The 15,373-nt window shown below is 38.0% G+C and overlaps 2 protein-coding genes across 3 annotated transcripts in view; both read left to right on the plus strand.

Moving 5' to 3' along the window:
- The window catches only part of LOC125236253 (optomotor-blind protein), a 175,967-nt gene that overhangs the window by 148,876 nt on the left and 11,718 nt on the right, over positions 1-15,373 (plus strand). The window contains 2 exon segments of the mRNA XM_048142943.1: positions 12,031-12,177; positions 12,746-12,822. Coding sequence (XP_047998900.1) covers positions 12,031-12,177; positions 12,746-12,822 — 224 coding nt within the window.
- On the plus strand, positions 6,432-9,515 carry LOC125236251. 2 transcript variants are annotated; one of them, XM_048142941.1, is made up of 2 exons: positions 6,432-8,478; positions 9,204-9,515. In XM_048142941.1, the coding sequence occupies exons 1-2, from the start codon at positions 7,048-7,050 to the stop codon at positions 9,498-9,500; spliced, it is 1,728 nt and encodes a 575-aa protein (XP_047998898.1). In that variant the 5' UTR covers positions 6,432-7,047; the 3' UTR covers positions 9,501-9,515. The 2 variants fall into 2 exon arrangements, with proteins under 2 accessions (XP_047998898.1, XP_047998899.1); XM_048142942.1 differs by having other exon boundaries at positions 6,432-8,474; positions 9,200-9,515.

Here is a 15,373-nt window from a genome sequence, read left to right on the forward strand (position 1 = left end):
AGAATCTTGGTACTTTGTAGCTCTAATCAATCTTGGTAGCTCATACATTTATGTACCTATATGCTTACCTATAAGTCAAAATGTTTTCCGTTCTAAATTCAATTTTAATACTGTATAGTGATACTGATAGGTTCTGAATTTGTAATTACTTTCTTTAACTGATGCATAAAATAAATGAGAAACTTACATTTCACTTTCATTCCATTATTTCCGAATAGGTATAAATGTGTTTCAAAACTAATTTGGCTTGTATAAATTATACTGGAATACTGTCAAAACTCATTCATACTTAAAACGGCACAAGTCTTTTTGTAAAAAGTTAAAGCTTGAGTTGATTAGCACTTCTGTGGGTTAAGATAATTCTTCTTGTAACATGTTCATTCTAGTTGTAAAATAGAACGTATTCTAATTACATACTTACATTAAGCTTTTCTTTTAAGTTTGTATTTCTGGTTCTTGTTGTAAAGGGACACGCACTCCATCAAAATTTAAACCTCTTCTTTAAAAGTGGAAATTTGTGTATTTATCCTAGTTACAAAATATACCATTTTATTATTGTTTTATTAAGGTAGGTAATTTAATCAAGTCATAATTGTCGCAAAGTCTATAGTGATGAAATGACCATAATTATTATAAAGGTAGGCAAACAAAACTAAAGATGTTAAATAGGTAAAAAAATACATCATAAGTATTTCATTTGAGACATTAAAATGATAAGAATAAAACAAAAATAAAATGGTAAATTTTGTAAACGCGCCAAATACACAAACGTCCGTATGAAAAGTGTTGTAGCTCATGTTGTGCCGTTCTCGAGAATGTTCTCCATTTTGTATAGGAAACGTTCTCGCTCAAAGCCCATAGTAAACGGAGAACATTCTCGAGAACGGCACACCTTATAGTCGTGATTAAGAAGAGATTTACCTAATTTGAATGGAATACGTTCCATTTTACGACAAGAATGACACTTTTTATAAAAATAATTAAACACTCTTAAAATAAGAGCTTTACTTCATTTGATTGGAATACGTTCCATTTTACGACAAGAATGACACTTTCTATAAGAAGAATTAAACACTCTTAAAAGAAGAGCTTCACTTCATTTGATTGGAATACGTTCCATTTTACGACAAGAATGACACTTTTTATAAGAAGAATTAAACACTCTTAAAAGAAGAGCTTTACTTCATTTGATTGGAATACGTTCCATTTTACGACAAGAATGACACTTTTTATAAGAAGAATTAAACACTCTTAAAAGAAGAGCTTTACTTCATTTGATTGGAATACGTTCCATTTTACGACAAGAATGACACTTTTTATAAGAAGAATTAAACACTCTTAAAAGAAGAGCTTTACCTCATTTGATTCGAATAAGTTCCATTTTACAACAAGAAAAGAACTATTTTGCAAGAACAATTAATGCTTTTGAGTAAATTATCTCGGTTACTTAGAACAAGATATTTTCGTTCTTGGGTCAAACAATTTAGCTTTTAAAAAAAGAGCCTTACATCATTTGACCGGAATATGGGCCATTTGACAACAAGAACAAAACGCTCTTGAGTAAATTAATCAGCTATTTAGATCAAGATATTTTCGTTCTTGGGTCAAACAATTTAGCTTTTAAAAAAAGAGCCTTACATCATTTGAAGAGAATGATGTACGGCTCTTTTTTAAAAGCTAAATTGTTTGACCCAAGAACGAAAATATCTTGTTTTAAATATTTTCGTTCTTGGGTTAAACAATTTAGCTTTTGAAAAAAGAGCCTTACATCATTTGAAGAGAATATGTGCTATTTTACAATAAGAACTAACGCTTTTGAGCCAATTTTGAATACTATTATAAACAAAATACATTCAATCTTCGTTAAAGAGCCTTTCAATGTTAAATTAAGAAAAGGAATAATTATGTCAAAATGCTTTCTCTCTTGAAACAACAGTTATTAGCTTTTAGTGGAAGAGATATTTAAAATGTTGATACAAAAAAGTAGTTCTTGGTCTAAGAACTATAATGCGAAACATTTTATATCTCAATCTAAGTAATTCTCCATTTTCCTTATATCGAAATCCCAAAAGATCTTGACTCAAATAATATTACTTGCTTCAAGTAATTTTTTTTTTCTGTGTATGAATACAAAATAATGATACTTTATGTGTTTTGCTTAAGTACTTCTAAATGGATGAAACCTTAAACTTCGTGTACTAGGTACCAATGTCATATATGTCACACCGGAAAGTGTACCAATACCAATGTCATATATGTCAAATCGGAAAGTACCTACCTATAATTTTATAACAAAACGGGACTTAATCGCGTAAACACTTACATTCATATTAGGCCCGACCCCAAGTCCCGTTTTGTTCTAAAATTATGAGTGCAAATCGTGTTAGTCTAAATCAATATACCTACCTATAGCTAAGAAAAACGTTCGGACGGACTTAGATATTTTTTGACGGAAATTTACATTATCCATTTCGAAGTTATTTTTTTCTTTATGTCCTGTAAAATAATATCCTGGAATTACCTGGAACTTTTCCACATCTTTGGAAATTTTCCGCAACTGTCTACGTTGCGGTTCCGATACTTAAAATAAAATATTTTTTGCAGTGCACGAAATAAAACACCACATAATTAGAAGAAAAATATGGACAGTAGTTATGTTTAAACATAATTTCTATTTAATAAGTCAAAGAGAAAGATATAAATTGACCGTGACGTCACTCCTCAGTATTTCATAGTAATTTCACATTAGCAAATCGTTTTGACAGTTCTTAAAAAGAAACTGATTTGACTAGTAGGAAACTATCATATCTAATTTTATCTCTAAATACATTTTTAAATATTTTCATATTATAACATTATTTTTTAAGCAATTTCGCACCCCAAAAGATCCGTATTACAAGTACTGACACTCGCAACCCCGCATTACCGCTCGGCCTAATGCACTATAATTTGGCCGCACCATCATTACAGTAACCGAGTTTCGGACGTAACACGCGGTGAATATTTTATATAGTCAGAGGTTAAAGTGTGGTTGGGATTAAGAAAATCTATAAAATTAGGACGCCCTTCTTTTGGGTAGTTTTTGTTTTTAACCCCCGACGCAAAAACGACAGGGTGTTATAAGTTTGACGTGTCTGTCTGTCTGTTTGTCTGTCTGTCTGTGTGTGTGTCTGTCTGTGGCATCGTAGCTCCCGAACGGATGACCCGATTTAGATTTAGTTTTTTTACCTGTTAACTTAGTCGGGAGTGTTCTTAGCCGTGTTTCATGAAAATCGGTCTACTATGTCGCGGTCGGGGGTTTTTTCAAAATTTTAATTTTGTGGTTATTGATGATATCGTATGGGTCGCAACCACATACTACAAACGCTGAGTTTTCAGGGTCTCCCTCGGAATCCCTAATAACGTTTGTTCGAAAATCACTTGGCCTAACTCATTTGGCCGAATTATGAAATGCCTAACGCTCTTTTGGCCAAACGATCATTTGGCATAATTTAAATTTTGCCCCAAAAATGACATTACCCAGAACCGATTCGCTGTTAGAAAGGTAGGTTTAGGTTAGGTTAGAACCGTGACCTCACACAAATCCGAATCGCTTCTAAAAAAGTGGGTTTAACGGCGTTAGGCGAAACAATATTAGGACATTTAAATTAGGCCAAATGATCATTATGCCAAAAAATATTAGGCAATGTAAAAATAGTTCAAAAAACTTTAGGGATTCCGATATAGATCCGAGTTTTCAACATAACCTACATAACTTAAAACTAGATACTTAATACTGTGAATACTATCCATACTAATATTATAAATGGGAAAGTGTGTGAATCTGTTTGTTCGTCCGTCCTTCACGTCAAAACGGAGCGAAGAATTGACGTGATTTTTTAAGTGGAGATAATGGAAGGGATGGAAAGTGACATAGGCTACTTTTAGTCTCTTTCTAACGCGAGCGAAGCCGCGAGCAAAAGCTAGTAATATTATAAATGGGAAAATCTGTTTGTCCATCTTTCACGGCAAAACGGAGCGACGAATTGTCATGATTTTTTAAGTGGAGATAGTTGAAAGGATGGAGAGTGACATAGGCTACTTTGTGTCTCTTTCTAACTCCCACTTCCCTAACATGGGGGGTGGAAGTTTGTATGGAGCATTCCGCAATTTCCAAATTTAACGCGAGCGAAGCCGCGGGCAAAAGTTAGTATTTTTATTAACTGACCGGAATTTTGAACAACTTGCACTTACTATTTTAAATTACAATATTTGTGTCGCACCATTATTAGTTCTAATAAGGAGGGTTCGGGTTGCCGACGACTCCAATGACAATAGAGGGAACAAATAAGTTCCGTAGGTCCTTCCGTCACCAGCACACCGCACCCTGGTTGAGCTCTGGCAACCTTACTCACCGGCAGGAAAGCAACACTATGAGTAGTGTCTAGTGCTATTTGGCTGCGGTCTTCTGTAAGGCGGAGGTAGTTCCCCAGTTGGGCTCTGCTCTAAATTCGAGCGCGATGATATCCTGTGCTGTGTCCTACCACACAAAGCGGAATATCATTCGCTATACCCTACCTCCTACAGAAAATGTCGCTTTTAATAAAATTATAGTCATAATTTTCTTTTTACGTTTAACCAAGATGGGACAAACGTTTTTTAAATTAATAGTTTCAGGCATCAGATTTACCATATTCGTCTTTTGAATACCAATCTAAATACCTGTGACAGTCCAATCGATAAATGAATATAATTGGAAACAAATTGCGATGCAGTATAATGGGGCAATTAGGGCTAGTTTTCTATAACGGCGCTAGATGGTCATCGCTCATGTAACATTCAGCAGCGTAGGTACGGGATAATCTCCCTTAATGACTTGGAGTGCAGGCGCCTCCGATTGTACTTATAATTTTTTATACGGATAGTAATGTTATGTTTATTTCCTTCACAAAAGGGTCTTCTCTTATTCTTACATATCACGCCTGTATCCCATACAGGGGTAGGCAGAGCACATGAAACCACTCTTGTTAGAGGCACTCTTGCCAGGAGGGGTTGAAAGAAAACGAAATGTGACATTGCAGTGACAGGTTGCCAGCCTCTCGCCTGCGCCACAATTTAACCCATATCCCACAGTCGACTTCTACGACACCCACTGGAAGAAAGGACTCTAATGCTTATAGTGTAGTAAGGTTGTGTTCATAAAAAAGAAAACAAAATTTCTTATAAAAAGGTCTTTATTGCGCATGAAACATAAAATCCCTTATTTAAATGAAAGCCACATATGTCTGGAAAGTTCGAATTAAAACAATTATCTGTATATTTAATAGTATTTTACATCTTGTCACGCAAAAAACATTATATGACATGGCTGTATATTTTTATGTCTTGAGCGGTATGTGACTTATTTTATGACAGGTGACATGAGACGGCAGTTTAAATATCTGGGACATAGCCATGGCAAGAACATAAACAAGGCACTTATAAAAGTGATAAACTCCTGATAGTCAATTATTAGTGAATTTATCATTATGAAATAAATAAAACTAAACTAAACTAAACTAGTATGACCGCAAAAAATAAGGGATGTGTACTAGTGCTGGACAGTGACCCAGTAGATGTCACTGTCAATAAATGCGACAGCAGGGTGTGATATATTGGGCATTAACGTGTCCATCACTGGTACCTACTTTACGGTAAGATGACAAACCTGCCAAGTACAGTCAGCAGCCAAGCTGTGAATACAAAGTGCTAATAATATGTATACACACTTTAATCTACAGGCAATAAACTTCTGTATACATATTTCAGGCACTTTGGCTGTATTCATAGCGTTGTTGCTGACTGTAATCTGCAAGAGAAGATTTGCATTGTGCCGTCCGTGTTCACCAAGCGATTGTAGCCCAAACGGATCGACGACTCCCCAGACGCGCGGAGAAAATCCCGTAGCAGCGACCATGATGCCGACAGTTATCGCTAACAGTAACTTACCCGCGAGATCGAGCGTGAGCGCTAACGATCGCCGCACGTCGCTACCCGCTAAAGTGGACAAAGCGGAGAAGACCCCGGTACGCATTCCTGATGATGATGTCGTGAATGAAAATATAACACCGACACCACCGATACAGGTGGTTGACTTAAATAATTCATTACACTATAAAAACAACACACCTGACCCGACTCAACCACCCGAAGACTTGTGCAATGAGAAATGGAACATCGCATCATATTCTAAAGGCCGCATGCGACAGAAACCAACGCGCGTCTCGATAACAGGCACCGGACCCTTAGATATAAACCTAAAAACGTCTGAGCGAGTCGGGAGTAAAAAACTACATACTTGTCTATCTTTTAAAGAAGACACCACCGCTGAGGCGATCAAATCATACATAACAAAGAAAACGGGCAGTGCAGACTGTACTGTTATTAAGTTACAGCTTAAACACAATCATTATGCGTCTTTCGCAATAACGGCCCCGCAGAGCTTATTTGACAGTCTTATGTCCGCCGAAATGTGGCCATCCGGGACAGAAGTCAGCGAGTGGTTTCGAGGCGGCACCGGGCGCGCGAGGCGCGCTCGCCCCTCCCGCCGCGCCCCCGCCACATCCAACACCAGCGCGGCCTTATCAGCGCAAAGCATCCCAAGAAGTCATAACTACATGTCACCACAATATTAGAGGCCTTAATAGTAAAACTAGACAATTAGAAGTATTGCTGGCCGACGAGCTACTCTGTGACGTGCTAATTCTAACCGAACATTTTTTACGCGACTACGAAATTATATCTGTAACATTAACTAATTTCGACCTTATTTCGTACTACTGTAGACCGAATATCGAACGCGGAGGTAGCTGCATTTACGTTAAGTCGCATATCAAGGCTATAAATAGACCCGATTATTGTGATTTATCCCGGGAACAAATATTCGATGTATGTGCTATATATCTCGTAAACGAAAATATTTTAATTGTGGGAATATATCACTCTAATCTCACTAGCCATACTGAATACTTAAAATTGTTCGACGCGTTACTAACCAAGATTAACGACGACAAATTATCAGCAATAATAATGGGTGATATAAACATCGATTTACTAAACAATACTTCGATAAAAAGACAGCTGTTAGACATACTAAGTTCACACGGGTTCAGTCAGTACGTCCAAGATGTGACCAGGCGAGACGGTACAAGTGCTACCTTACTGGACCACGCGTACTGTAACATTCGCGACGACCGAGTAGCCGCCACCTGTATAGACACTAATCTGAGCGACCACGCAGCTCAAAGGTTAACCGTCCCGCGGCCCCCCCGCCATGCAACACCTGCACCGATAACAAAACGAGTTTACAGTAATAAAAACAGAGCATCTTTTGTTTCCGCATTGGATTCTATAGATTGGAATAGGATAGTAACTACTTATCTTAGTGACTGTAACACCTTTGCAAAAAAAGTAATAATAATTTTAACAAACTTACTGGATATCCACATACCATTAAAAAAGATCATACCACAACGTAAAGTCTGCCCCTGGATAGATTCTGAAATAATTGAACTCAGACTTTTATCAAATGAACTGAGTAACCTATCAAAAAAATTCCCTCATAACACCTCATTGATTCAGTCCTCCGAGAAAGTACTAAACTCTTACAACCGGGAACTTAAAGCTAAACGTACTGCTTATTTCAACTCTGTAATCACTAACAACCCTAATAAAAGCAAGGCTATGTGGTCAGCCATAAATACTGAATTAGCTCGGAAGGCTCGGGAGCGCGTCGATTACACCGAGCTGCTGGTGGACAGCGCCAACCGCCCGTTCGCGACCAAACAACAGGCGGTGGACGCCCTCAATCACGAGTTCGTATCGGCCGCTGCCGCGTGCGGAGCGCCCGCGGCCAACCGCGGCCGTTGTATAACCGCACTATCGCGCGGGTATGGCGCAAGTGACTCTTCCATGAGACTTAAGCCATTCACTCACGACGAGGTTGAAAGCATTTTTAAAAACTTAATTGCCTCTAAAAATAGCACAGACACTTACGGCCTATCCTCCAAGTTATTAAAACAAGCCAGCCCTTCAATATGTCACGTACTCGACCAATTGTACAACAGTTGCATGCGATCGGGGGTGTACCCGGATAGCATGAAAAAGGTTAAAATATGCCCATTATACAAAGGAAAAGGTAAAAAATCAGCTATCAAGTCGTACCGCCCAATATCCTTAGTACCAGGCCTTAGTAAATGTTTTGAAGTTGGCATAAATAAAAGGTTGCTTAATTTCTGGACACCAAGAAACGTACTATCCGATAACCAATACGCCTACCGTAGCGGCCGGTCCACCACCGATCTAGTGCGAAAAGTGGTGCGCTGTGTGATGAGCGCCCGCGAGGCAAGACGACCGGTAGCGGTCATATGCTGCGATCTCTCGCGCGCGTTCGACACTGCGGACCACTCGCTTATCGCTGACAAACTCGCCCACTACGGGATCCGCGGTCCGGCGAGTCAACTAATACTCTCTTCATGACAAACAGAGCCCAAGTTGTTGTCGGGGACGGGGGTCACGTCGTGTCCTCGGAACTGCGAAACCTGATGGGAGTGCCCCAGGGATCCTGTCTCTCCAATTCCTTATTCACTATACTACTGAACGACTTGCCAATGGCAATACAAGGCGCGGAGTTATTTATGTACGCCGATGATGTCACGGCTGTCGTCAGCACTTCCGCCGAGCAGGACCTGGGAGAGGCGCTAAATCACGTGATGGAACAGCTCCATGAGTGGTTCCAATCGAACGGTCTGGCACTCAACAAGGACAAAACGTGCTACATGACATTTAAATTAAACGGGCACACAAGTGAAACTTTGAGGGTGTGTGCGGGCGGCACAGCTATACAGCACCTGTCATGCACGCGCCTCCTTGGTTTTCAGCTTGACGACGCGCTGACGTGGGAGCCGCACATAGATGAACTGTGCGGCAGGCTGGGGCGCGCGTGTTTCGCTCTACGGCGCCTGGCGCACACCGCGGGTAGGGACGCAGTGCGTGAGTGTTACTTCGCAACAGTGCACTCCCTCCTTACCTACGGTGTTGAGCTTTGGGCGCGCGCCTCTGACTGGAACCGTGCGTTCGTTATGCAAAAGCGAGCGGTCCGCGCAATGTCCGGCAAGCCTGCGGACGCTCCAGCTCGACCACTTTTTCATGACCTTAGAATTTTGCCGTTACCTTGCTTATTCATATATCAAGTAGCAATGTTTACGCGAACGAACATCGAGATATTTAAACGAAAGGGTACCAATTCCAAGTACAATCTCCGCAGCAATAAACACCATAACAGACTTGTTGCCGAAGCGCACAGACTTGCTAAGTCAGAAAGACATATTTACCACCTAGGACCCGCCGTGTATAACCGCTTGCCTGACAATATAAGAGATGCAGCTACCACCGCCATTTTTAAAGCCAGATTAAAAAAGTGGCTATTGCTTGAATTGTTTTACGATTACGACGAATTCTTTGAATTGCCGTTGACACTTTAATAGTACGATAAATATGTGATAAATATAAATAAATATACATAAATATAAATAATTATAACTGTATACTATAATTATAATATAGTTTAACATAGATATTGTTTATACCAAATGAAATAAATATATTTGAGTTTAATACACAATAATAACATAATATATTATTTAGTACTGACATGTAACGATCTGTTATCAAATAAATTTCATTTCATTTCATTTGCATTAGGGGACCGATTTTTGAGTTTCGAACTCACGAATTCGCCGTTTGAAAGTCTCCGTTTCAAAGGAAACGACAAAATGCTATTTTTTTTAAAGTAAGGCTAGTAATTTTTAATATAGTGGTAATAACCTCTTGTTTTCAATTTTGTTAGTAGAATTTAAATCGCTAGTAGTGGAGATATTATTCAACGAAATTCACGATATCGAATGGTCGGCATTCCAAAATCGGCCCTTGATATTACGAAAGCGATACAGACTCCAAATTTCAATGTTACTACGAAAACTACCCATCATTTTGCAATAATTCATTTTACACTCAGCATACGTTTTTTCTGTGATGTATTTCTTCTGTCTGTCAACATGGACAACACTTAATTTTCACGTCGAAAGCGCCCGACCACAATATTTCAATTATCACCCCACCCGTACATCGTAACTCAAAATAATCGCACTCCCTTGCCTTTAAACACTACAATTAATTAAAAAAGTAACATGTAATCAGTAAAAAAGTGTGGACACACGTGTTTTTTGCATTTTTTCATGTGCCCAGTTGAGTAGAACGTATAAAGTCGTCTGGAAGAAAAAAACGCTTAATAGGTATGAAGTTCATATTCATAAGTGATGTTTTGCGGCATATATTATTAAACGATTGAAAAACAGGTGCTTTTTATATTTAAAACTAGAAGCTACTTCATTGAAAGTAAGGTGTGCAACGTCAGTGTAGACGCAGTTTTTATTATGATACACAGAAAAATAATTAATCTTTAAGTCAGCTTTTTTTAATCATTGAAATGTAAATAAATGTAAAACCTAATTATAATTGCTATTATAGTAACAAGTGTCATCCATAAATAAATAAATGAATATTATAGGTCATTCTTACACACATTCTATTAATACTTATATACCCATTTATACCTACTATCATACCTAAGCGGATAAAATATGATAAATAGATATATTAGGTTATTTTATTTTACCTTTAAAAAAAGGATTTTAATACCACTTTTATATATGACTAATTACAGGTTAGTTCATGACGATAATAAACAAAATATAATACACACATAATATCACGCCTGTATCCCATAAAGGGGTAGGCAGAGCACATGAAGCTATTCAAGTTTCAGTGCCACTCTTGGCAAAATAAGGGGTTGCAAGAAAACGAAAATTGTGACATTGCAATGACAGGTTGCCAGCCTCTCGTCTACGCAATTTAACCAAAACCAATTTAGAAAAATGCCCATATTAAACTAATATAACAATAATACTTATGGTCCAGTTTTATACCAATCTCCTCTTTTGGAAGTAGGTTAAAGCTGTTAAACTGAAAGAAGTGCAGATACATTTTACCACGTACAACTTTCCTTATATATCTCAAGTAAATAAGAGCAATTTTCAAGTTATGTATAATAAATACATGGTGAACATAATTATAGTACACGCCCTTCTCCGTTTAATAGCCTTCGTGTGCGATCGGGCGTAATTTAATGATTTTCAACTGCAAATTAAGTGTCTGTGGTGAAATAAAATTGAGGATGATCGATTATAGTGTCGTAAGCTGCGAATGTATCCAGGTAGAAGTCGAAAGGTATTATATAAGTAGATTGCTAACAACAGCGTGTATTCAAATTACTAGTGCTGTCCATCATAGGTACATATATCATTAAAAGGAGCTGACATGCGTAGAGTCAGCGATTTGTGTGGGCGGCGAAGTGAAGTTTCGGTAGTGAAATATTGTAGGAAATGTCAATTATATAGGTACCTACACCTAATTACCTAGTTTTGTGAAGGTTATTTATGAGTAGGTAATAGCAACACGGTGGATTAATAGAGGTTAGAGCTATTCATCATATATCTGAGCAAGACATGCCTACTAATGGTCAATCCAGATAGGCATGCGCAAACGCAGGTTTTTTGCAGTTTTTTCGTTTAAATTGCCATAGCCCCACTATTTGGTTATTTATTAGGTCACTTATATTTATTTATACCTATACATTACGTACCCCTATAATATATGTAATACTAATATATAGTCACTAAGGGGCAAGCCAAGACGACAATTGAACATCGACAAACGTCAAACGAAAAGTAAAAATACTTACTTATTTCGCGATATGAGATGCTATTAAAAGACACGTCCACCTTTTCCAAACATTTAAGTTTTGTTCTCTATACCCCTTTTTACCCACGACGGCACGGTATATGCGTTTAGGGTGATTTAACTGTCGTCTTGGCTAGCTCCATTAAAATACCACCTGTTCCAATCATAAGCCCTCCGATCAAGTTCCTAAGCTGTTTGAAGTGTGTTACGCAGACGATCCTGAACTCGATGCACAAGTACCAGCCGCGGTTCCACCTGGTGCGAGCCAACGATATCCTCAAGCTGCCCTACTCCACCTTCAGAACGTACGTCTTCAAGGAGACAGAGTTCATCGCAGTCACGGCGTATCAGAATGAGAAGGTAAGTTTTTGTTGTTTTAAGCGTTTTTACTAGGGTTTACAATGGTTGCTTTTGGACGAATTGATAAAAGACACTCTATTGACACTGATACTGATAGGAAACTGACACAAACTACTATAGTCCAAAGTTTTCCGAGAGAACATCAAGGCGAGCATTTCAAGGACTGCTTCACCCTCAAACTCCACCACGACTTTTATGTCAATAGTGTCTGAGGTAGTGTGTCTAGCAGATTATGAAGTAGCACCTGAACCTAAAGGATAAACTCGCCTCATTCGGTGACACGCCTAATTCGGTGATACAAGCTTTGAATTGAAGCACTATTCTGAAAGACGATTTTTGATTGTTTCACCGAATTAGGCGTGTCACCGAATGAGGCGAGTTTACCCTACTGCCAAACTCTGTCGTTTTACAGAAATTGCAACCGTGTTTTAAACACATTGAATCGACTCTAAATGACAAAGATAATCTTAATAGCAGGTAGGTACATTACGATACAAGTGCAGAAAAGGTTCCACTCGTTTTGAACTTCCTTTTTTCGACGCAATATTAATATTAAATGATATTTCAGATAACACAGCTGAAGATCGACAACAATCCTTTCGCGAAAGGATTCAGAGACACCGGCGCGGGAAAGAGAGAGAAAAAGTAAGTATCTATCCCTTTATACATTATAAGACACCGGCGCCTAAGGTGGTCTTCGTGGTGGACTTTAATTTTTCTCTTCTTTTATACAAACTTTCAGTTATGTTCGTAATAACAAAGAGAATACACACACTTGAGTTTGGGCTCATCAAGCTTACAAAGTTTTGATAGTAGAAAAACTTAAGAACCGGGCCATCTCAGGCGCCATTAGGTACCCTGCAAGGAGCCTAGTCAAGATTACAATAGGATGCTGATACGCAGTAATATGTTATCCCACATGCATTTTGCAATAATTTTCCAACTCAAAAATTTGACGATTATAAGTAGCTGACATTTTCTCGTTTTTGTCTATTATAGACAAAAAGAAATTGAGGAATGCCCCGAGGTCAGTTTATGTAGGATTGTCATCTAATGGTTGTTTTTATACATTAAGCTACGTATATTTTAAAGACAAACTGTTAGTATACCTGACTAGTAAAGAATACCATAGTATTAGGTTATTAATCGATGACTTCGCGCAATAAGATATAGAGGCTCCTACAGTGAAAATAAAACTCATTATAATAGAGGCTTTTATAGCGGAAATGGGTCTCAAAAATGCAGAATATTTAGGCTTTTGGATTTTATAACGTTACCTACAGCATACATGTTGAATTCTACCGGTATATTTCCAGTAAATATGCACCGATACGCAGTACGTTAAATAAATTCGTGAATTCACGCCGAATGCACGCTGATTTATCAAATATGAGGTTCATTTCCACGCCAAAAATAAGCTTTTTTACGGATAGTATACCTGCTTTTAAAAAAGAGTACCGTAAAACCACCAGACTTTAGTTCAGAATATCTTAACGATGTTACTTACGAGTACAAAATCTAAAATAGGTACTGGTTTAAGTGTGACAGTTATTTAGATTATACTTTGTGCCATCCACGAAACCGGAGCGCGTTTTAACTCTCTTCTTCTTATTCCTTATAGTATCTACACATTTGAACGGAAACAATAATCACGAAAAGTCTTAGAAAATTTCATTAAAGTGATATAAATATTAACAACCTGTTTCAATCGCTTCGCTTTAAAATCGTACAAAATCTCGGGATATAAATTAATGCATCAATTAGAAGTCCGTAAGTGCGTTTTCACATTATCCGATCCGATATCGGATGTCGGACCGATATCTCATACATTACAGGCGCCATCTTGGATTTTTTCTATTGAAATCCTCCCGACATCCGATATCGGATCGGATAGTGTGAAAACGGTCTAACCGCCATTATCAATATATCGTGAGAAAAAACAGTCCAGTTTAAAAGATTAAGCTTACGCTATCTACAGATAAGATAAACAGGCGAGGGGACACGGCGCATTAGAAAACACAATTACGCTAATAGCTATTCAATTATCGAAAAACACGGTAGGTGGCGCAACGCAACTAAAAGCTCACTGTAAGATTAATGAAGGAAAAAAACCGCCGGCTGCTTAACCAAAGTTAACAGCTAACGAAATTAGCTCCTATCTCCGGATCTCGCATTAATTACACCAAGTGCCGACATTTCCGAACGCAGCAGCACCGGCGCCTTCCAAATTCAAATTAAACCAATCCGGCGCCTCCTTATTCGTGTTCCAAGTTTAAACACGGCGAGTAACGGCTCGAAATGGTGGAGTCATTCGACTTGCCGCTTTTTTCTTCCGTCTTTAGCGTGCAAGGGAGAAAATTGGATTTCCACGATAAAATCAGCTTTGCTTTTTTTCGCGGCGTAATTTACCCGTAGGATAGGTTCCGCGAACGTATTTGAATTTCGAACGAGAACTCAATTAGCTCTTTTGATGAATAGGTAAATCGGATTATGGGGTTTTTCAGTTTAAGCGAAAATGTGGGTTAACGCGGCCGCGAGCCCGCGGCGATTTGGCCAACAGTTTATTCGTCCGCGTTAACCTAATTTGAACTCATCTAATTGATTTTCTTCAATTCTTAGAAATAAGTACACCTGAGATAATTTCTGATGCTTGCAAAAATTATTTACCTGAGGTAAACACTAAACAGTAATAGGCCAGATTATTAAACTAAGACTGGAATCAGTCTTGACTCTTATATACTATGTTCATATGATCCATTTGTGCGTTATAAAGTATACACACAGCAAACAGTATACACATACAGTCGGTGTCCTGCCGTTTCGCCGAAAAACGTTTCGTCAAATTTCATTTCCCAATAATCAGATCGCAAAAGTTTCATTTCCCAAATTATTGTTTGGCAAAGGTATGTTTCGCAATGAATTTGTTTGGTCAAATTATCATTTGGCACAATTTTACTTAGTCAAATTTTATTTAGACAAAACTTTATTTCGCAAACGTTTTTAATGGCAAAACTTATATCCCAAAAACACGTTTGGTCAAAATATCACATCGCATATTTCGAAAATATTTAGGCATTTGCATTTTCATTTCTACGGGATCCATTTAATTTACCGAAGATTTTTTTGTCAAATTTTGCCAACTACCCATTTGACAAACTTAAAATCTGTCAAATGATAATTTTCCAAAGTTTTTTAC

Source organism: Leguminivora glycinivorella, chromosome 19 (assembly GCF_023078275.1).
Source record: "Leguminivora glycinivorella isolate SPB_JAAS2020 chromosome 19, LegGlyc_1.1, whole genome shotgun sequence".
Lineage (NCBI taxonomy): Eukaryota > Metazoa > Arthropoda > Insecta > Lepidoptera > Tortricidae > Leguminivora > Leguminivora glycinivorella.